Here is a 23,898-nt window from a genome sequence, read left to right on the forward strand (position 1 = left end):
GACTGGCAGCGGCAGCAGTCTTACTGTGCCGCTCAGTTATCAGCGCAATCTAAACAGCTAGAAGCCGCGGGAATGTCAGTGGCAAAGCTAGAAAGGAAGAAGCATCAAAGGATGCCTATGGGGTCCTACCCAGATGGGAGTTCATAATCAGCCGTTGAGCTGATAGATAGGGGGCCCACACGCAGAGGTGCACCTAGGTAATTTTGGAGCCTGGACCTAAAAGCCTGTGGAACCCGCCCCCCCCCCCCGCAAATTTAGCATCATCATGGTCCGCCAGGCATCTTCACCCAAAGCAGACTAATGAGGATTTGTCCCCCCCCTCCCCCAGGGGCTGTGCAGGCCCTGGACTTCGGCCCCCAAATCCAGGGGTAAGAGGGCCTCTGGGCCTACTCCACACACCCCTAGCGAATATTAAGTACTTAATCATACCTGGCCTTTCATGGGGTATTTTATATTCCACTATACGTTCTAAGCTCTTGAAATATGACATAAAAATCCCAACAGTACATTTGGAAATTCATAAAGTTACAGATCTCAAACACATTGTGTGTTCATCCACTCTGTATTACATTCCTGGGGGCATGCTCATCCTTGCTATAGGGGCTGCAGTGATACTACTCTTATCTGATACTCTTTCTTGGAAGTGAGCCCAAGAGTCTTACTTACAAAGAAATATATTTATTGTTGGGAACGGAATACCAATCTGTCTAGAGTTTTCCCTGCCGTCCTCACTCTACCACCCCTCAGCAGCGGCTTTAAAAGTTGTTGTTGTTTTTTTTTAAAAGTGGGAGAAATTGGGTCCCAAACGGACGAGCATTTCCCCACAGGAAGTAGGGACATCCTGTGCAGTGCGAGACAGTTGGCAACTCTAGCTCTTGTTTGTACTATAGTCATCACTGCTACAGTCTGCTAGGATGTTGGCAAGGGTGTAGCTATAACTGAGCGAATCTTGGGTTCAAAGAACCCGGGGGACCCAAGCTCCTGAGGGCCTCCCCAGCTCCACCCCTTCCAATTTCTTCATTATCTCTCTCATCCAAGGGGCCACCAGGGAGGGGGCAAACACAAGCCCCTTCTCCCCTAGCTACGCCCCTGCATGTTGGTAGTGTTGGTAGCAGTAGGGTTGCTGGATAGTGTGTGTATATGTGAGTTGTGTTTTGTGATGCCTCCTTGAGGTTCATTTGACCAAAAAAGGGGGATATAAATCTTCAGACTAAATGTATATTTTATTTATTTATTAGATTCTTATACCACCTCACCCAGATGGCTCTAAGTGTTTCACAAATATTGTGTAAACAGCCTTGAGACATTTGTATGAGGTGGTATACAAATGTAATAAATAAATACAAAGAAATAAAATTAAAACCAGTTGAAAATCATTTCCGTTATCACTATGGCCAGTCTAAAAAGATAGGATTTGGAGGCTCTTTTAAAGGCTGCTAAGCCTCTAATATCCATAGGGTATTTACATATATGTGAATATTTGTAGTAGGACTACTCTGCTAGTGAGTATAGTAACTTTCAAACAAAAACCATTTACTGTACTTGGTAGTAGGTCAATCAATATTTTATTTCAGTCTTTGACCAGCTGAAGAAGTTCATCCAATTTGCTTTACTGGAAATATTGGACCTATAACTTGCAAAGAAAAGCATGTAGGATCTGAATGCCAATCTAGTAAACAGGTGTGTGTGTTCGTGTGCATGTTTACATTTATTCCATTACCTAATGTTCCTATAATTGGTACATTTGATTTTAATTGAGAAAGGTTTAATAAGATTCGCTTCCAAAGAGACCTTATGCAAATACAGCTACATCACTGTAGGTAGAAAACCAACATGTCCAGAGAGAAGCTAATATAGATGGTTGCTTAGAGTAGCATATTCTTCTTCTGTTCCACCTCTTGGTGTAGTTCTAGGAACTGATTTTGCCCATCATGAATGTCCACCAGTGGTAACACATGCCAATGTGTTAGAGGGGCCAAATGGATCATCTTGAAGGTATCAATAGTTTTCTGGCTTTGCTGCCCCCAGCAATGTTCCAATTACTTTCACTGGAAAGATGTCAATAGAGGTGGAGGCTGCATAATGAGATCTTTCAGGTGATGGTACCCTGTGCCCATTAATCTATTGTGGAATGTATGTGCACAGTGTATGTGTGTGTAAAGCACCATAATTTGCCTGGACCAATTTCTAGCCACTGAATGACCCATATGTTTACTGAGCAAGGTTATGTGTGCAAACATGTGGCAGTGGCTGGGTTCTGCCTCAGAAAGCCAAAGGGCTAAGGCTGACCCTAGTGTACAAGAAAGGGACATTATTGCTATGGAATTTATTATTGCTTTATTATTACTACTATCATCATCATTTTTATTATGCTCTTTGTTATGGAACTACAAGAATGTCCATACAAATAACTTGAAAAATACACATCTTTCATTATACTAGTAAATAAATAAATAAATAAATAAATAAAAAGCTACTGCAACATGGGGACAGGAAGAAGTTTTTCATCACCACTGATGTCATGGACAATCTCCAGTAGGTGCCCATGCTGACTGTATAACAATGTCAGAAGGGCTGGTTGTGATGTTGAGAGCTAGTTTCGTCTTTCCACAAGTCATGCTTAAAGCACTGGATAAATATTCTATGGAGGGTATTTTTTAATTTTTGTTTTGCTAAAGGGCTTCATTAATAGAAGATATATACCTATCCAGAGGATTGGATACCTCACACAATACCACTGGTCCCACCTCCCACCCCCAGAATTCGCTGCCACAAAATGTGATGGCCTCTGACTGAGTCATGACAAATTTATTTATACAAGGGATTTCATATACCACCCTTGAAGCAGAAAGACCCCTCAAGGTTACTTATAAAAAGCAGAGGCGTTCTTACACCTGGACTTTGGGGCCAAGGTCCAGGGCCTCCACATGCCTTGGGGCCCCACAGATTCTCTTTAATCTGTCCTAGGTGGTGTGGTTTGTGCCCTCAAGAACTTAAGTGTTAAAAAATGATGCTTCACTTGCAGCAGGGGGACCTCCAAAGGCCTTTAGATCCAGGCTCCAAAATGACCAAGGTGAACCTCTGATAAAAAGTAACAATGTTACAGTAAAACAACATCAAATGTATTTATTTATTTATTGCATTTATATTCCACCCTATTCAAAAAGTCCCCGAGCAGCTCACAATATAAAAACCATTAAAACATTAACATAATTAAAACAATTTGAAATACAATAAAAACTCTAAAAACTGAAACTTTAAAACTATAAACTAAAAGTCTGACTGAACAGGTATGTTTTTAGTTCTTTCTTTAAAACATTCAGAGAAGGGGAAACACTTAATTTCATTAGGAAGCGAGTTTCAGAGTCCCAAAGCAACTCTAGAAAAGGCCCAGTTTTGGGTCGCCACCAATCGAGCTGGTGGCAACCACAACCCAACCTCTGGTTCAATTTAATTATGCATTAAATTCATTAATTTAATGCAGGAGACAGAGAGTTGGTTTTATGGTAGCAAGCATGAATCGTCCACTTTGCTAAGCAAGGTCTACTTTGGTTTGCAGGATGGGAGACTACATGTGAGGGATGTAAGATATTTCACTGAGGGGATAGGGCCATAACTCCGTGAAAAAGCACAGAAGGTCCCAGGTTCGCTCCCTGGGCTCTTTAGGTAGGGCTGGGAGAGACTCCTGCCTGAAACCTTGGAGAGCCACTGACAGTCAATCTTAAGCTAGATGGACCAATACCAGTGGTCTACCTCAATACCAGGAAGCTTCCTATGTTCCTATGAAGAACAGGTCTATCGAGAGCTATAAGACGTGAGAGCTGAATGGAAGACTTTGTGTTCAGACATAGTCACTGTTGCCTTGATGCCTCACTTGTGAGTGTCTGGCCAGAAGTATCTTGCTGGCCATTCTTGGGGAAAACTACTGAGCTACTTGCATCTTGGTTTGGTTCAACAGGACAATTCTTATGCTTCTAACAGGTCCGGATATGGCTAAATTGGAAGTGTGTTACTCATCATTCATGGACACTATCCATTTATTCAAATCCAGGATTGCCAACAGGCGCGTAACAACGATCGGGCAAGGGGAGACAGTTGTCTGGGGGCCCCAATGCCTGGAGGGACCCCCCAGAGGCACCTCACGTGACTCCCCATTGCCCCCTGCCCAGCCCCAAGGCCCCTCAGCCACTTGCCCTGTTCGCGGTCTCTCCAGCTTGTTCTCCTGGCCGGCAATCGAGCAGCAGACACGCTGCAAAGAGCAACTTTTCTCCCGCCTCTCAGCTGATCGGCGGGTGGGCGGGGCTTCCACGGAGGCCTCGTGTAGGCCTCTGTGAAGCCTGAACTCCAGTAGGGCCCAAGCCAGCCAGGAAGGAGGAGGCAGCCAGAGTGGCCACCACTGCTCTCTGCAGCAGAAGACCCCTTGCTGCCCTGCCGAACCCAGCATTTGCCAGGTAGAGTGTGAACTCCTTTTTGTGGTTACCTTCCCTGCCCCCCCATATAGAGGCATCTGCTTGCCATAGGGCTTTGATATGGGGGGGAGGGACTGAGAAGTCTCTGAATATTTATTTTTAAACAGCTTGGAAAATTTGCTGGCTTAAAAAAAACTATCTAAAAAGTCCTATAAGTGGCTTGTTTCATGGCAGAAAATTACAAAAACTTCTGGAAGAAACAGTATTATATTTATTTTATTCATTCATTCATTCATTCATTTATAAATGCACTTATGTTCAAGTTGTTTTGCAACCCAGAAGGTCTGAGTGAGAACTGTGAAGCATGTCTTGTGCTTTTATTTTATTTTATTTTTCTTGTGTGTGAACTGCTCCCCAATAACTTGCAGGGACTTCAGGGTAAATCTCGCCAACATGTGAATGCAGCACCTCCATTCCAGAGGAGATGTGTCTTAAAGGGCTTTAAAAGCCTCCTGTGAAAAACCTCCTGCAATCAAACTTGACTGAATTTGTTCAGAATTCTGAGAAAACAAACATAGGCTCACCCTGCATGGTTGAAAGTCTCCTTTGCTAATCTGCAGCGAGGGGGCCATTTTAATTATTCATCTTTCTAGTGTGTTCTAGGCATTAAAAGTAAAACAAATGTATAGTACTCAATGTATATCACTATATATTGTGACGTGTGCGTGTGTGTATTCAGTGAAATGTATTTCCAGGCAGCATACTTATTTTGGAATATCAGACTTCAATCCTTGGGGGCCTGGGGTGTGCGGAGGCCCTGGACTTTGAGTGGGGGGGGGCATTTTAAAATCTCGTCTCTGGGCCCATTCCAACCTTGCTACGCCCCTGATTGCCAAACAGTGCTAGATGTGATATTAATATCTAATTTTAGGGGTTTTTTTTCTCAGATACTCCTTATAATGTTACAGAAATCTGCAAAGCTGGTTTGACTAGTGATCATAGGGAGATAGGGGGAGAAAATAATGGGGGCCACAACAGCTCTACAATACCATCTCCAAGTTTCAGAGAAGCCATTGTCACTGTACATCTCTCTGTTTCAACTCTTTTGTCTCCTTAAAGATTTTCTGGTAGCATTCCTGGCATTTAGAGGATGAGAATGGTGTTGATTATTCTGGAGGGGGAGGAGTGAAAATTAAGGTCTTCCCAGAATTTTTTTTTTTATTTTTTTTACTATCAGACCTTTAAACTGGGATATCTTGGTGCAAGATATCCACACACATGGTTGTGGATGTGAGCTAGCTACCAATATGGGGGTGAGGTGAGCAGCTAGCTCATAACACATGCCTTTGTGTAAGGAAGGCCAGAGGTTCAGTCCCTGGCATCCTAGGTTAAGGATCTCATAGAGCAGGGCTGAAACCACGAGGTCTAGAAACTTGCTAATGATTTTACAAATGGTGGAGGAGAAATGGCTTCCTTTATACAAATGCTTGACTAATAAGTAGAAAGTTGCCGGTTCGAATCCCTGCTGGTACTATATCGGACACCAGCGATATAGGAAGATGCTGAAAGGCAGCATCTCATACTGTGCAGGAGGAGGCAATGGTAAACCCCTCCTGTATTCTACCAAAGAAAACCACAGGGCTCTGTGGGGTGGCCCCAGGAGTCAAAATCAACTTGATGGCACAATTTACCTTTACATTGTTGATCCACCCTTGTGGATTCTTTTTAAAAAGCTTGTTCACCTTAATTGAGTGGATGTTTGTGTTTGGGTGGATTGGTATAAACGGAAGTGAACTTAACCTTCTAGCTTCAAACTTAAAGAGATTATTTAATACTTTTTAACATAAATAAGAGACTGTTTCATCTGCATGTGCCTCAGTTCTCCCACCTGACATCCCCATTCTGTCTCCTAAATGAGGAGATCCCCAATTTGCATTAAGAAATGTTAAGGGCATTTGCTTGTGGAATTAAATTGCATTGAAACCCTCTGTATTTACTTCAGAAAACATGTGTTTTAAATGAAAAACGGTGCATCCTTCATGTAAGGTTGTGGGTATATGTCGGTACATGATTACACTATCGCTACTATACGGCGTAGCCACCTATAGGTGCCAGAAAGAACTGCAGGATTTTGAAAGTCGGCGGGGAAAGCTAGAAAAGTTTAGGTTTCACAAAGGGCAGAAAATGTTTAGGTCTGGCTAAAAATGATGACCCTTCTTGGACCCAACGCTTCGACCGCCCGATAACCCCCGTTCGAAAGCTACGGCTGAACTTGTAGCTAAACAGATGAAAAGAGCCACTGAAGATAGACTCCCCCTCCCTAGTCCCGGCGCGCACGCACCTTTTCCAAACCTCCTTCCAGGATTTATTGCACGCATCGAATCGCTCGCAGGGGGGGAAAGAACAAACAAATGGTAGCTCTGAGACCCAGTGAGAAATGTGTAGCTGGTGATGATGTCGCCTCGGGATTCAGTGGAGTGGAGGTGATGTCAACGTGCGTGCCTTCGGAGCGCACACACACACCCCAAATGAACGGGGCTGCTGGCACAGGAGAACGAGCCCGTCCCCACGTCATTGGTGGCACCGATTATAAATATGGTCCCACCAAGTCTCTGGTGTTCTGCACCTCTCCGCTGGCTGGAGCCGAGGAGGGCAACCCAAGAAGCAGCTCCTCGCTCTTGGCAGCCTCTTCGCGTCCCAGGAGAGAGTTCCCGCTTCGCTCCTCTCCAGTGCTGGGCTCCCTCCCTGAAGCGAGGCGGAGGCGGCAGGGGAGACGACCATCTCCCCCGAGGCTTGCGGAGGACGCTCGCTGCCCCGCGAAGGGAAGAAGCCGATGGAGCTGCTGCTGGCCCTCCTGGCATGGCTCTCGCTGGGGGTCTCCAGGGCCCCCGCGGGGCTGCACGGCTCCCCCTGCGAGCCGGTGCGCATCCCCATGTGCAGGAACATGCCCTGGAACATCACCCGCATGCCCAACCACCTGCACCACAGCACCCAGGAGAACGCCGTGCTGGCCATCGAGCAGTACCAGGAGCTGGTGGCCGTGGGCTGCAGCCCGGTGCTCAGCTTCTTCCTCTGCGCCATGTACGCGCCGATCTGCACCGTCGAGTTCCTCCACGACCCCATCAAGCCCTGCAAGTCCCTCTGCCAGAGAGCCCGCGACGGCTGCGAGCCCATCATGAAGAGGTACAACCACAGCTGGCCCGAGGGCTTGGCCTGCGAGGAGCTGCCTGTCTATGACCGAGGGGTGTGCATCGCCCCCGAGGCCATCGTCACGGATCTTCCTGAAGGTGAGCGGGGACCAGGAGGGTGAACGGGGTCGAGCAGGCGGGGAGGGAGGGCTGTAGGGATTCGTGGGTGGGGGGCGCTTTCCCCAGGCCCAGAGCGAAGGACCCGACTCAGACGAGGCCACCTTGTAGATTGCCCGGGAAGCCAGTCACCCTGGAGTTGTGGGGACTGGGAGGAGATGAGGAAGTATCCGGATCCCAACCACCACGTGCTCTGATGCACCTTGGATTCCCGAGTACCGTGCTTTTCATCCCAATCCTAGAGTAGGCATCTTTATTCGGAAAGAACTCACAGAAGGAAGGAAGGAAAAGGTTTCTCCCTGCCCCTAGGAGCTTACAATCTTGCGTTCCTTATGGTTCACATTCTAAACGTCCGCCTGGACGCAAATTCTGGCAGCAATGCCGTCCACTTTTCGGAAACGATGACGGGTCTGTTCGTTGACAGCGAAGCAGAAAAAGTCTTTAAAGCCGATCTAGTCCCCGCGGACTGCGGTAGAATGAAGGCTTCAATTTTATGCACATTTCCTTAGGAGTCAATTTCCTTGATCTCAACGGCCAGCCCTTTACTTCTTCTGCGTAAAGGATCAGGCGCTGCGCACATTTTAAAGTCGATCATTTCGCTTCCGACGGGCTGTAGACGCTCAAAGAGAGAACATTTCTCCCGAAAAGTAGGACGTGTCGGCGGGGCTATTTCCGTGTCGAAACGTCACTCAGACCATATGTTTAGGATGAGAAAGTATTTTTAAAAATCCCTCCCCGAAACCCTTCACGACACCCTGTCTTTTATGTTTTCCTCTGAAGAAGATGTGAAGTGGATTGATTTATCCGACGACGTCATGGTCCAAGAAAGACCTGCGCATCCCGAGTGCAAGAGCATCAACCACGGTGAGTCTCTTCCTCGCTATATAGGATGCGATCTTCCCTTCGCCCTCTCGAAAACGAATCCTGCCGCTGGTATTCATAATTCTATTTCCCATTTTAATTTTCTGTTTCTTGTTTTCAAGATCGCTGCAAGTGTAAGAAGATAAAGCCCACGCTCGCGACGTATCTGACCAAAAACTACAGTTACGGTAAGTCACCTGGTGAAGACTTTATTATCATCATTATTTTCTCTACCTTTCCAAGCGTTTTCGCTCTTCTGATTTCTCTTCTTGTGGCTAGTAGTTCATCTTATAGCGTCGGTATTTCCTTGCCCGCTCTGGACAGGAGCCGCTTGCAATGGAATGCATCTGACCTATTCATTTTGTCTTTGCTGAAAAGCGATAGGTAAATGTTCTTAACCACAAATTAGCTAACCAGATATCTGGAGAAGAAAAACGATTAAAAAGAATATTGGCATGTTAATATGTGTTTCTTTCCTCCAGAAGACTGTGTTCTCTCATAATTAATGAACTATTTTTTTAAAATAACCTGATATTTACTTCCTTGATGTTTGAATATGGGAATGAAACCAGTTATTTCTCAGATCCACCTATGTAATAATGCATTTATTAAAGTGATACCAATCAAAATAGCTTGATAACCGTAAAATCAGTAAAATTGTTGTCTGAAAGCTTCTGCATTCATCTGGCAATTAATATTCCTGGTTTTATAGCTAAGGGATTTAGGATGCAATGCAGAGTAACCCCCATGTCCCCTATACTTCACTCAGATCAATGACTGGCATCCAAACGAAGTTGCTGAATCAGTAGTAGTACTCAGGAGTTACTCTAAAGGGCTACTTAATTTCAGTACAACTTCCAAGGAGTAATAAGTTAGGGCTGTCAGCCAATGTGTTTTCTAGAAGTTCCTAATGAAATGTTTGGGGCTGCAATGGTTGTCCACAATTGTTGCTGTGTAATTGTTACTTTGCAATTGTTGCACAGTAAACTCCACTGAGTTTAGTGGTACTTACTTCTGAGAAAATTATGCATGGAGTTTGAAGTGCCATTGATATGTGTCTGCTCTGCAGAGAAAAGTGTGATACACATTTTATTGTACAATAAGTAGGTAAATAAGTTAACAAGGGCCCAATCCTAACCAGGAGTATGAGTAAGTATGTTGATTGATTACAATGGCACTAGTATGCCATTATAATAACTATGCATAGGTTTGCAGCATCACACCTCATAAGTAACATCCATTGAGTAAGATGGAGATTACTCCTGAGTAAATGGCTTAGGACTCATTCATTCATTCGATTTTTATACCGCCCTTCCGAAATGGCTCAGGGCGGTTTACAGTTAAAACAGACTTCAGCTTTAGGCATTCTAATTTATTTATTTTTAATTGCTCTCCTAGATACAACCCTATATTTTGATAGGATTAGATTCCTACCATAATATATCTAAATATAGGATATACCACATATCTCAATAGATGATATGTTCCTATATGGAAGAACGTAAGGTTTACTGAACTCAATTGTATTACTTCTAGCTAAGGAAGTGTGTGAGTCTTTTGCTGAAATCAGCAGCAAGAAAGATCTTTCCTTACAGTGCTAAAATGTCAAATGCCAACTGCAGAGATGTTTATTTCCCCCCCTCTTGCTTATGCTAAGTGGATCTGTATTTTCATAGCGTATTTTCATGTTTCATTTGCCAGTTTTGCAAGATCTTTAGTTTTACCATAAGACTATTTTAAAATACCATACTCCAGGTAAATAGAATATATTTTAGGGTGAAATAAACATTGACACCCAACTTTTAAGAGCATTTTAATCTGTCTGTCTGTCTGTCTGTCTGTCTATCTATCTATCTAGTTGATGCTTAAATCTGGGCTCTTTACAAAAATAAATCAAAATTGCCAGTCTGCAGGCTCACAGTTTCTTACACAGAAGAAATAAGCATGTGTTGTGTGTGTGTGTGTGTGTGAGAGAGAGAGAGAGAGAGAGAGAGAGAGAGAGAGAGAGAGAGAGAGAGAATGGCTGCAGAGAGTGTATGTGCATGTGTGTGTGTATATACCCACACTTTGCCTTAGTCTTTCAGTTGGACATTGGGCTAGGGAGGGTTAGAGATGTTGAACTGAGATGTTGCATTCTACTGTATCAGCAGACTGGAGAAACAAAATGGGATTATGATTTTACTATTCTCATTTATCGGTATATGGGAATAGTCTCATTTAAGATTATGTGCCGTGATCCAACTAAGGAGATCTGCAAGTTGTAAACAGGCTTTTGCATACAGAATATTTACTGAATTAAGAATCATGAACATAAATCTGATGTGTGTCTAAATATGTATTGATGTGACACCACACAATTATTCGGAATAAATTTTAAGCCAGATCCAACCAAACTATGCTGTAATCTCTTATTGACAAAAAGACATATACTTATAATATGAAGTATCCCAGGAGACCATACTTCATTCACCATAAAAAAATTTAAAGTGGACTTTTGCTGTAGTTATTTTCATTAGGTATAGAAACCGAATTATTATTTCTTGTTTACACAGTCAGACAGGTGTTACTGACTGGTTTGTTTTATCCAGACATCGAGTCCTTCCCAAGGACCTGGGATGCCAGAATTTTATTGTCAGTTGTTATAGATATCGTCGCAGAATATAGGCTGTTCCCAGTAAAGCTGCTTCTTGTAATTGGCTGGTGGTGATTTCTGTGGCCCCTATGGTGTTGAGGTGCTCTTCAAGGTCTTTTGGAACTGCACCCAGGGCGCCAATTACCACTGGGATTATTTTGGTCTTTTTCTGCCACAACCTTTCAATTTCAATTTGTAGATCTTTGTATTTGGTGATTTTTTTTCTATTTCTTTTTCTTCTATTCTGCTATCCCCTGGTATTGCTATGTTGATTATTTTCACTTGTTTTTCTTTCTTCTCAACTACAGTTATATCTGGTGTATTGTGTGGCAGATGTTTGTCTGTTTGTAGTCAGAAGTCCCATAATATTATTATTAATAATTAATAATAATAATAATAATAATAATAATAATAATAATAATTATTATTATTATTATTATTATTATTATTAGCACAGTCGGTTCCATTACCTTATAAAGCTGCTTCATGAAAATGAGGGCTTTTTTGCACTTTCCAGTATGTGACACAGAGGAGTCTAGCTGCCACAATTAAGTTTAACTTGTGTGGCATTATCATTTACCCTGCTTTATATGTTGCAGTTCTTCATGCTAAAGTAAAGAGTTTGGAGAGAAGCAGCTGCAATGAAATAACCACAATGATTGATGTGAAAGATGTGCTGAAATCGTCAACCCCAGTTCCCCGTTCTCAAGTACCCCTGTATACTAATTCTTCCTGCCAGTGTCCACCTCTTCTTCCAAATCAAGATGTCCTCATTATGTGTTATGAGCGGCGCTCACGGTAAGCAGTGGTAACAATGTGTCAATTTTAAGGAGTATTTTCTTCTCATTTTTGGCAGTGAACTGAATTCTTTGCATGCACTGAATGGTCTCAGCCATTAAAGTGAATGGGAATGTCTTTGAGGGCAGGGATGCGTTTATGTAGTCTGTATTGGAAAATATGCGACGTGACTACAGTATTAAAGGTAAAGTGTGCCATCGAATCAGTGTTGACTCCTGTCGACCACAGAACCCCGTAGTTGTCTTTGGTAGGGTTGATTTATTTATTTATTTATTTATTTAACATTTATATCCCGCTCTTCCTCCAAGGAGCCCAGAGCAGTGTGCTACATACTTGAGTTTCTCCTCACAACAACCCTGTGAAGTAGGTTAGGCTGAGAGAGAAGTGACTGGCCCAGAGTCACCCAGCTAGTATAATGGCTGAATGGTGATTTGAACTTGGGTCTCCCTGGTCCTAGTCCAGCACTCTAACCACTACACCATGCTGGCTCTTATTTATTTTTTATTTATTTAATTAATTTATATACCGCCCCATACAAAAAAGTCCCTGGGAGGTTCACGATATAAGCATAATGAGATTTATGCTTCATAGGCCTCATTAATGATTTATTCCAGAGGTATTCAAATTGTACAAAACTGATTGGTCAACTGGAGTGGACAGGTGTGCACTCTGGATTGGTCAAGGGTCCAGCCAAGGTTCTGAGAGTCAATTGGTGGAGTCAGTTAGTGGAGTTGGAGAGTGGAAGAAGGCATCTGAGAAGGAATATGATCTTCAGAGGACCAGGCCTTGGGTAAATAGTGCTCTGGGTGAGGAGTGCCTTTGACACACACCTGCCCTCCCATTATCAGTGCTTATTTCTGCCTAGTTCACTACAGACAGTACACTCAAAAAACAAACCATGAACCACTTCAATTAGGTGCCCTAGGCAACCACTCGCCACCCATCATGGAGAGGCCAGACAGAAGCAGAAAGAGTTAAACCATTGGACAGGAAACAAAGGGAGACACACGCTGCTGAAAGCAGGCTGGTGATCTGCAGCAATCTTCTTCAAGGGGTTTCCTGGGAGTCGGACATTGTCTGCCAAAAGATCCTGTGCCCGAATCAAGGGAGAAGACACTTACCTGCTGGGAGAATCCCTCAGCATTGGAAACTTGCAGTCAGGCATTTGGCAAGGAAAGAGGGACCAGAAGGAACATGGAGGTTCTTCAGAAGTCATCAAGGGACAATCTGTACTACAAACCATCAGTCTAATGGAAACTAAAGTCTGCCTAGCATTGCAACAGGAAGCAAAACTGAAGGTTCCAAACTCCTAGTTGGTTCTTCAATGCTTTAGTCCAAAACCACCTGCTAGTAAGGGCTGGAAGGTTTTAGTTATTCTGAGCTGAACTACAGGACTGGTGGCAGTGGGGACATGTGTAGTGAGGATTCAGTCAGTTCTGGACAGGTTACCCTCTGCACATGGGTTAATAGGCAGCATTTTCCTCAGAGACTAGGCGTTCTTGAACACTTTGAAAGGAGAAGGAAGGATGAACAATAGTGGTTGGATAGAAGGCAGGCAAAAATGGGTTGAAGCAAGAGATGAGTTTCTTAGTTTTGATTTGGGAGACAGTTGTCTGGTTCACATCTTGGGCCATAAGCCACCTTAGCATGAATTCACACAAACACATGAATGTTGGTAACCTACATTAAACCTAGATTCAAATGATTGTGTGAACCAGGCCAGTTGCTGACATCCAGATCAAATTATTACTAAGTAGTCCTACTGATATTAAGTAGTTCTTTAGAATAACTGAATAGAACTACTGAGTACTGAATATCTTAGTCTGAATGACAGCCAGTGGAAGGCAAAATAGGGGGATACAACACAATGTGGAAAATGATATTGGTTGATCTTAAAGTATTTTAGAATGCCAGTAGTTTTGTATGAAGGCTTTCAAAATGAAGCCCAGGAATGAGAGAAGATTAGAAAGAGTTCCGTATTTCATGGAACAACTTTGCTGTTGATGTTTTTTAAAGGTCATTGAGGTTTTCATTTTATATGCTTTGTCAAAAGGTTTGGAAAAAGGCAGCAAAAACAAAATATTGTGTTTCCTATTGAACTCAGCAGAATGTAAACAGGGTTTGAGTTACAGTGGCTTTTAAAAATGTCAGAAGTAACGGTCACTTACTTGGAATAGTGTTGAAGCAATACCACATTCTTGTTTCTATCACAGTTTCTCTTTTTATGATTCTATTGAAGGGATGAAATACATTGTATGCTGTCCTCAGCCTTGGCTTTGAGGACACGGAAATCTTCCATTAAATGAGGGCCATAGCAGTTGATTGATTGATTGATTAAGTGCTGTCAAGTTGGTGTCAACTCTTAGCGACCACATAGATAGATTCTCTCCAGGATGATCTATCTTCAGCTTGGCCTTTAAGGTCTCTCTCTGGTGCATTCATTGCTGTCGTAACCGAGTCCATCCACCTTGCTGCTTGTCGTCCTTTTCTTTTTCCTTCAACTTCCCCCAGCATTATGGACTTCTCAAGGGAGCTGGGTCTTTGCATGTTAACATTTGATATTACTGGGTGCAACACACATACAGGGATGACGTAGGGCTGAAAAAAATGCAAATAATAGTAACAACAACAATTTCTTCATCATTTTGTTCTTAAAAATTAAATAATCACACAAACTAGGGCCTGTTGTCAACACATTCTCTACTACTGTTGAAGTCACAGCACATAATCCAACAGGAAGTATTCAAGCCCCATTGAAATGAATGGAAACTGAGCAGCAGAATTTCCTTATGTGCAGCTCACATTCATCTCAGTGGAGCTTGTTCAGGAGAGCTTCCCAGTGGATGGTGCCCCAGCTGTTTGCTTCAGACTTTGTAAGTTGTGGTAATCTTTATCATAGAGCAGCAGATAAAGTGGAAAGAAATTTGTGGTGCTGGCAAATCCACAAAACCTGCACCTCTGGCTAGATTTGGAGAATTCATTTTGGAAAAGGAGTCCAGTACAAAATGAATATCCAAAGCAGTACCATTATTATCACCTCATGCTAGGGCCCTGTCCAGATTAATTTTTTCTGTTCCAGAGGATGTCTAAGAAATTAAGCCATTCCCCTCAAATTATTTCTGTGGTAGACTGGGAGGGGACACTCATCTATATGGCAAATATAGATTTCTTTATTTTATAGTACTCAGTATTACATTTTTAATGTTATTTATCAGCGTAACCCACCATTCTTCCAGGGAACTTAGGGTACCTTACATGATCCCCCCACCCCCACATTTTATCTTCACAACAACGGGTTGAAAGACAGGAAACAGAGGGTAGGTATAAATGGAGAGTTTTCACAATGGAGGGAAGTAAGAAGTGGGGTCCCCCAGGGATCTGTACTGGGACCCGTGCAGATGATACCAAACTCTTTTAGGTAGTGAAATCCAAAACGGATTGTGAGGAGCTCCAAAAGAATCTCTCTGAACTGGGTAAGTGGGTGACAAAATGGCAGATGTGCTTCAATGTTGGCAAGTGTAAAGTGATGCACATTGGGACGAAAAACCCCAACTTCAAGTATAAGCTGATGGGATCTGAGCTGTCGGTAACTGACCAGGAGAGGGATCTTGGGGTAGTGGTGGACAGCTCGTTGAAAGTGTCGACTCAATGTGTGGCAGCTGTGAAAATGGCCAATTCCATGCTAGGGATCATTAGGAAGGGGATTGAAAATAAAACTGCTAATATTATAATGCCCATATACAAAACGATGGTGCGGCCACACCTGGAGTACTGCATACGATTCTGGTCACATCTAAAGTAGGACATTGTAGAACAGGAAAAAGTGCAGAAGAGGGCAACCAAGATGATCAGGGGCCTAGAGCACCTTCCTTATGAGGCATAATACCTGGGGCTTTTTAGTTTAGAAAAAAGACGACTGCAGGGAGACATGATAGAGGTCTATAAAATCATGCATGGTGTGGAGAAAGTGGATAGAGAGAAATTCTTTTCCCTCTCACATAACACTAGAACCAGGAGTCATCCCATGATATTGATTGCCAGGAAATTTAGGACCAGCAAATGGAGGTGCTTTTTCACACAATGCAAAGTGGGATTTGGATAACTTTATGGAGGAGAGATCTATCAACGGCTACTAGTTGGAGGGCTATAGGCCACCTCCAGCCTCAAAAGCAGGATGCCTCTGGGTACCAGTTGCAAGGGAGTAACAGCAGGAGAGAGGGCATACCCTCAACTCCTGCCTATGGCTTCCAGCAGCATCTGGTGGGCCACTGTGTGAAACAGGATGCTGGACAAAATAGGTCTTGGGCCTGATCCAGCAGGGCTGTTCTTATGTTCTTAACTCTGTAGAATATGTAAGGCTGAGAGATAATGACCTAAGGTTATCCAGTTAGTTTCATAGATGAGTGGAGATTTGAACTTAGGTCTTCCATATATCAGTACAGGATCATTTTGACTTAACCTCACATTCCTCCCACCCCGCCCTATATTGTATTTGCATAGAAGAATATTGATAAAATAACATTAATTCAAACATTCTAGGCATGACCCAGCCAAAATGCTAGAGTCCTGTTGATTTCATTGCACTAGAATTGAGCACATGCTTATTTTTCTGTTGAAATAGGCAAAAATTAAATGTGTTTAAGTCTGGCTAGACTATGCCCCATGTTTTATGTTACATTCTGATATTAAGATATGAGCTATTCCTTACTTTGGTGCCCTTTTTGATTCTACAATTGAAATTTCAGGTTGATGCTTCTTGATGGATGCTCAGTTGAAAAATGGAAGGACCCTTTAAGCAAAAGATTTAAGGTACTTTTCATTTCCGTCTGCCTTTTTTCTTCCAGAGTGAAATGTGATGCACACACCTTTTCATCACTGGATGGAAATTGTTGTGGCTAGTCAATTGAGTACTTGCATATAAGAAGCCATATTCATGAGCCATTCACATAAACCATGTCTGTATTTAAACAGGCTGCTGTTGTATGAACATAAAACTAAGGCTTCTCTCCATGCACCACAGGATTTCAGAAGGATATATTGCAATGACCACTTCCTTGGCATGCTTATCACAATCTCTTCCAAACTGTCCCAGGGAATTTTTGCAATCTGCTCTTTGGCTTGCTGGAAATTTCCTCTGACCATTCTGGTTAAGCTTTACCGGAAAACACAGAGATGCCACTTTTGTTTCTCCTAGCAGCTTTTAGAAATAACTGTTTGCTGCATTTCAGTCCTTATGCACTGCTTTTCTTCCCATAGCTTAGATGGTTGATTGAGCAGAAGGGACAAATACAAACTTTAAAATGCATGGCAATGTAAGCTAGAGTAATAGAATTGTAGAGGTGGAGGGGGTCTTGTCAGACACTAATCCAACCCTCTGCTTGATGAAGGAAATCCAGAGCTATTTCCAACAGATGGCTGCTCGAAGACTTCCAGTGAGGGAGAGCCACCCCAGCTCCCACCAGAAATTGGCTTGATGGTTGAACTGTGCTTAGCAATAAGAAGTTTCTCCAAAAGTTCAACCAAAACCTAGTCTCCTGTGACTTAAATCAATTAGGAGCTATTCCAGAAGTGGTAGAGATGTGGGGGAAACAGGAAGCATGTTGTTTCTTGTCCTCTTGCTTTATAAACCTCTCTCCCTGCCCCTCCCTCCCTCCCTCCCTCCCTCCCTCTCTCTCTCTCTCTCTCTCTCTCACACACACACACACACACACACACACACACACACACACACACACACACACCACTTCCCAGTGAGGCTATTTCACACAGCTGTTGTATGCATGTGAATAACACAAATAGGGTTAAGGCTGACCTACTGACCTAGAAAAAATTCAAAAATTCATTAAAAATAAACTGATTGTTTTGTGCATTGGGTGGTAGGTAGCACCCATCACACCCTACTGCCCAACCCACTTTGGTGTCCCTAGGCACCACCCATGGGGAATATTGGGGAGGTTTGAGTTCCCATTATTCCCTATGGGTGAAACAGCATGCAAGTCTGCCACACAGGTGAAACACACACACACACACACACACACACACACACACACACACACACACAACCAAAAAAAGGGGGGAAGAATCTCCCAATACAGAACATGGCACAAAACACAGTCCAAAAAAGAATCACTGACCCAGAATCTGCCAGCCACAATGCCAGGGTGCTGTTTTGACATCTAAATGTTCTGCACATCCCTAAGAGTGATTAAATGTTTTCTTTTAGTTTCATTGAAGCTGAGCTCTGATGAAAATTTTTCCAATTTCATTTTGATTCATGCCAGTAAATTAACAGATTCAGCATAAATCTCACTCTGGCTACAATAAGGTGCATGTAGGAAATCATATATGATTCACTGTGGGTTATATCATTTAAAAATTAGGCATGACTAAGCACCTTAGTCATGCCTAACTTTCTTAGGATACACCCTACTGTCAGCATTAATGCCTAATTTTAGTCAGGGAATGGACCATTATATTAATTGAGGCTGTTCACACAAGCAGCCAAAGTCAGGCTTGGGCAGCCCGGCCTGAGTTTGGCTGCCCATGTGAAGTGCCGGGGGCGATGCTGATCCTGACGCTGCCTGCCCCATAAGCCTGGGAATTTACCCCAGGCTTTAACCTGGGTTACAGGGTGCAACTGTGTGTGTAGTTGGGCTGCATGCAGCCTGAGCACACACAGAGTCGGGTACCTAGAGTGCCTGACTCAGGGGGGAATTCCCCAAAGCACCATGCTCATTGTGGAGTGCATTGTGGGATATCTGGAGGCCAGGCATCCTTCCCCGCAGCCTCCCCGCTGCCGCACTGCTCACCACAGTGGCACTTGTCTGCAATTGCGGTGTGATGAGAAGGGCTTCAGTCTGGATTGTGTGGGGGGAGGCAGGAATGATCTTGCCTTCCCCATCCCTCCCCGGCCCTGAGAAAAGAGGTTGTGTGCATGACCTCTTTACATTTTAGTTGACACTCTTATTCTGAACCAGGAACTTGACTTTTTTAAAAGGTTGAGCTGATTCAGGTTCAACAAAGGCTTTCAAATCCTGGTTCAGGTTCTGTTCTGATTCAGGAAAAAATAAAGGGTTGATGCATTTCTCTTATTCCACTTTAGGTTCAGTTAGACTTCCTCAGCAGGATCCAGACTAATTATGACTAAGTCCCACAGAAATTAATGGAATTTAAGTTAGTTATGATTAACTTGTCTCCTTTATTTTAGTGGGGCTTAGTCGTGACTAACTTAAGACCCTGTCCCCTGTTTCCAAAAGCTACCAAGTCCATTGCAAGAGGCCCAATATATATGTTCATTTGATGGGTGTGGGCCTGAAATATCATGATGGAGTTGATATGAATGCTTCCCCCTCCACCTTGCAGATGGTCTCCAGTGTGAATTGGAACCTCTACAACAGGGGCGTAATGGAAACACCTATTAATTACATATGGATCTTTCCCCCTGTCAAAGGACCCACAATTTTAACCAAGGAGAGTGCCCATAAAATAGGCTCTGTCCCTGATCAGTCAATGGGGCACCTGGAGTGCATGCCATCCCCAAATAAATACCAAGTCCTCTTCTCCTCAATCACAGTTGTTTTTAGGCTCCAATCCTAGGCATGCAGTCCTAGAGTTCTTCATGGATCCTGCTGCTCATGGTTCCTGCTGCATAATACTCCTACCTTGGGGCCAGCAAAAAAAGTCCCAGTGGGACAGATCTGGCCTCCAAGTCTTATGTTGTACAGGTCAGCTCTACAGAAATGCCTGATCTTGTTGAGCCTGGAAGCCAGTTGGGAGCTTTGCTCCTGAGGCAAACAGTAGCCATGGAGGCCTCTGATCCAGATCAGGATATAGGCAAGGGCAAATGGTTAAAGCCTCCTTTCTCCCTTCAGGGTCCTAATTCAGATCAGGGCCCTGTGTGGCTTTGTTTACATTAAAAATATAAACATGCAGGCCCCAATCTTGCAATCTGTATTTCAGTTACCCTGAGTGATTAATTAAGGGGCTCATCCCACTCCTCCATTAAGGTACTGCAGGTCTGACCCCAGGGAATGTAAGCACCATGACAGAATTAAGATTTATTCTTGATTTGTACCCAATACTCTGTGATTTTTCTCCCCTTTCACTAACATATTTTGGTTTTAAAAATTATTTTCCTAGAGGTGGGAACAGCGACTTCAAGAACAGAAGTTACGAGCAGTCCCTAATAAAAGCCAGAATGCGAAAAACTCCGGTCATAGTGGAATACCAAAACAAAACTCGAAGAACACCAACCCAGTGCTCAGTGCTCCTAAGAAAACCAACAAACTGAAAAATGACCAAAAAGGAGTCAGTCCCAAAAAAATATGAGTGAAGGATTTCTCCAAGGAAAAGATTTGCTTGCATGACAAAGGTTACAAGCTGGCCTGAGTGGTGTATGTGTATTCCTCCAACTCATCGACTTAAAAATTCACAGCAGTATTCCATATAGACATTATTTGCAGCAATTTACTTCTAAAGGATCACTTTTTCACTGTAAGCCACAGATATAGTAACATGCAGTAACATGTGATGGGTTGATGAAAGGCAGTATTGACTAGGCATATATTTAGAGTAGCCAGTCATAGTTTACCAATATGCATCTGGATATGCTATTCTGTGATTTAGATGTGTGTGGCAGAAATTTGCCTGTATCCTATGGTTGGATTTGCATGTGTGTTCCAGAGGTGGCAGCCTTTACTATTTCCCTCTCTCACCAGGCCCAAAGGGCAATAATACACTTTGGCACTTGTACTTCTTACAGCAATGCCAATGAAGGAGGGATCCTCATTTTCTAGTGTTGTCCTGCAGTCATGCCAGGTTTGAACAAGCCCTTCACACTCTTTTTGCATAGCAGGGTCCAAACCCATGGCTGCCTTGTCAAGAGCTAACATGCACAGCCATTCATTGTCTTAGAATTGTGTGTGTTTGTGTAGAAAATGCATACTCAAACTTTTTTCCCCATTTTCATCAGGCCAGTTTTTGTTAGCCATGTTAATCGTCGCATTTAAACATTTAGCTGAAAAACAGTACTTATGGGGGAAAATTGGAAGTGTACAAGTAGTACCTCCTTACTTGCCACATAAACAGAGATACTTTTACATCACCAAATGAAACAATTTAAAGCTTGCTACTGAACATCTGACAACTAGTAAGCCGATCATACTATTCTGAAATAGAGCTAAAGAATGAAAGAGACACATCTCTTTTGCCAGTTTAGCACATTTGACATTTTACTAGCAGCTTGACCTGAAACGTATTTGCTGAACCAAAGGTTTTCCAGTCTTTTGAAGTCCACATGGATCTCTTCTGGGCTTGGGACATTCCATTAATTTAAATGGATATGGATGCAATTAGAAAGCATGCACCATTATGTGCATGGACAAGATTGTTCCACTGAAATAAATGAGAAGTTTTGAGAACATCTTTTCATGCACTAGGCCTCCTCCTGTTCCCATAAACTGTCACCATTGGCTGCAGTACAGAGGAGCATGCATGCAAGTCTGTAAGAACAGCAAGGCCTCCTGCTTTCTTTTCAGAACATCAACTTCCTCCAGGCCCACACCTGCTGCACTATATAAGAAGCTGCAATTCAGTTGATCTCCCCCGCTCCATTTGATACAACAAAGTTTGGATGCTGATGTTCTTGCCTAACAGCCACATAGCTGCATGATACAAACACAGCCAGGCTTTACCATTGTCAACTATGGGATGACTTGTGTTGACGTTTTTTGTTTTCCATATCTGACAATGGGTTCCATTTGTGCACGCAGGGGTTTTTTGGGGGGGATTGTAACCACTAAGATTAAGTAAGTTCCTATGGGTCTACATTATGGGTGCAATCCAGGTATATGCACTTGTAACCTTCTGTTTCTATCAGAATCCATGCTGAAAAGAATAATATTGAAACACTCAAGGCAAATAAGGAAATGTAGGCACATTTATACTATCAACAATATACTATCAACACTCTATCGATCGTACCGTGTTTCCCCAAAAATAAGACAGTGTCTTATATTAATTTTAGCCCTCCAAAAAGCACTAGGGCAATTAGCGGTACATCAGAAATTACTGCTAGGTCTTACTTTCGGAGTAGGTCTTACTTTCGGGGAAACAGGGTAAAGCCTCTTGCAGTTATACTCACACAACACAAATCCAAAACACAATTCCATTATCATCATTGCATTGCTATTTTAATAAATATTGTCGTTTTGATGTTTCCCTTCAACCATTAAATGAGTTGATTGAAATTTCTGCAGCAATGATTTCTAACATGGTTCATTTCTGATATTTTATTTCTGAAAACAAAACGTTTCACATTTCCTTTTTTTTTTAAACTGAAAGGCGGGAGTGGGAAGTGGAAAATGATTGCCAACATAGAATTTGCACCTTTCCTTCATAATGCAAATGACCATGATTAACATTCCACTGTATGAAATAATAAATGTTAAACCTCCATTTGAGTAATGTTTTTTTTCTTAATTTCCATTTTGAAGTGTAATTTTAACAAGTGAACCAATTTTTGCTCTGCAAAAAAAGCATTTTGAAGACCAGTGTCTAATATCAATGGCTCACATACAGCGCAGAGAAATATAGGCAGTTCAACACCACCTGTGCTGCTGTGTGTGTCTAAAGTACCACCTGTACTGTTGCAGAACAGAGCTGTTCCACTGTAACTTATAATCATGTAATTGTGGTTCTGCGATGCTACCTCCATTGACAATAATAGAGTTAGCGTCACCAACCTGCAATTGCATAATTGTAAGTCACAGCAGAACAGTCCTGTTCCTCCACAGCACAGGCAGTGATTTAAACACACACAGCTGAACCACCCACATTTTGCTGTGCTGTATGTGAGCCACTGTTCCTGATGTTACTGGCTGACATGATGCACAGCCTCCTCTAGGGGTGCAGGAGTGACTTGAGGTACTGGTGCTGTGGACCTAGAAGCAGTGGCACCACTGTGGGGAACCACAGCAGCACAAGTGTTACTGCAGTCTTCCCCATTCACCACAATGGGACAAAATGCAGTAATACACTCAGACAAAATACACTCATGCTTGTAGTGTAGCTGCAGTTCTTTACAGTGGTGCTGTGCCGTCCTCCAAGAGGCTGTGAATCATGTCAGCCAGTGTTACTTTGTCTAATTCTGCAAGACATTCATCTCTTGCCTCAGAAGATATATTTTCTGTGATAGAAGTCATGAGACACAGAAAGACCAATGTGGTCTAACAAATTGTTTCTTGGATCATCTTGCCTGACCATGCATAGATTTGGGGGGGGGGGTCAAAGAAGTCTCCATTTTTCAGATACTGCAGGGGTAAAAATCCAACCTCATGTTTCAGTGTTCAAACAATCCATAATATTGCAGAAAGTATTACAGTCCAATGGATCACTCTTCAATAAACTCCCATTTTATTTTAACAGGAACCTAGTAATTTTCTTATCAGCCAAGATGGGCAAAGGTCTAACTTGCAAATGGTCACTTTAATGCTTCCTTCCACCCCATCAAATGCATACATACTAATAAATCCAGACTGAGCATCTGGCATTTGTCGCATTTGTATCCCATATTTTGTCCAAGATGCTCTGGGCAGCAAAAGTTACTCCACTGCATCCTGACAACCCTAGAAATCTCCAGGTTAGGCAGAGAGACTAGTATGACTCTGGCTTTCAGCATGCACATATGCTAAATGCATGGACAGGGAGCATGATTGCATCTGCTGCTCCACCCCCAACATCTCTTTGTTTACAGTGCACATGTAGGCTCTCCTATGAAACCAGGTACCCTGTACAATCAGGGTGCCCAAGCTTGCATACAGAGCCTATGCACACAGAGCCCCATTTCCACATTTTGCTGAATATTTGGCGGTCGCAAGTGGGGTCAGTAGGCATG

General features: G+C 42.9%; 1 protein-coding gene across 1 annotated transcript; it reads left to right on the forward strand.

Moving 5' to 3' along the window:
- Positions 1-6,668: 6,668 nt before the first annotated feature.
- Positions 6,669-22,460, forward strand: SFRP4 (secreted frizzled related protein 4). The gene is made up of 6 exons (XM_053258887.1): positions 6,669-7,696; positions 8,495-8,578; positions 8,698-8,763; positions 11,807-12,005; positions 16,751-16,814; positions 20,145-22,460. Exons 1-6 carry the CDS (start codon positions 7,243-7,245, stop codon positions 20,331-20,333), a joined length of 1,056 nt encoding a protein of 351 aa, XP_053114862.1. The 5' UTR covers positions 6,669-7,242; the 3' UTR covers positions 20,334-22,460.
- The last annotated feature ends 1,438 nt before the right edge of the window (positions 22,461-23,898 follow it).

The sequence above is a fragment of the Hemicordylus capensis genome, chromosome 6 (assembly GCF_027244095.1).
Source record: "Hemicordylus capensis ecotype Gifberg chromosome 6, rHemCap1.1.pri, whole genome shotgun sequence".
Lineage (NCBI taxonomy): Eukaryota > Metazoa > Chordata > Lepidosauria > Squamata > Cordylidae > Hemicordylus > Hemicordylus capensis.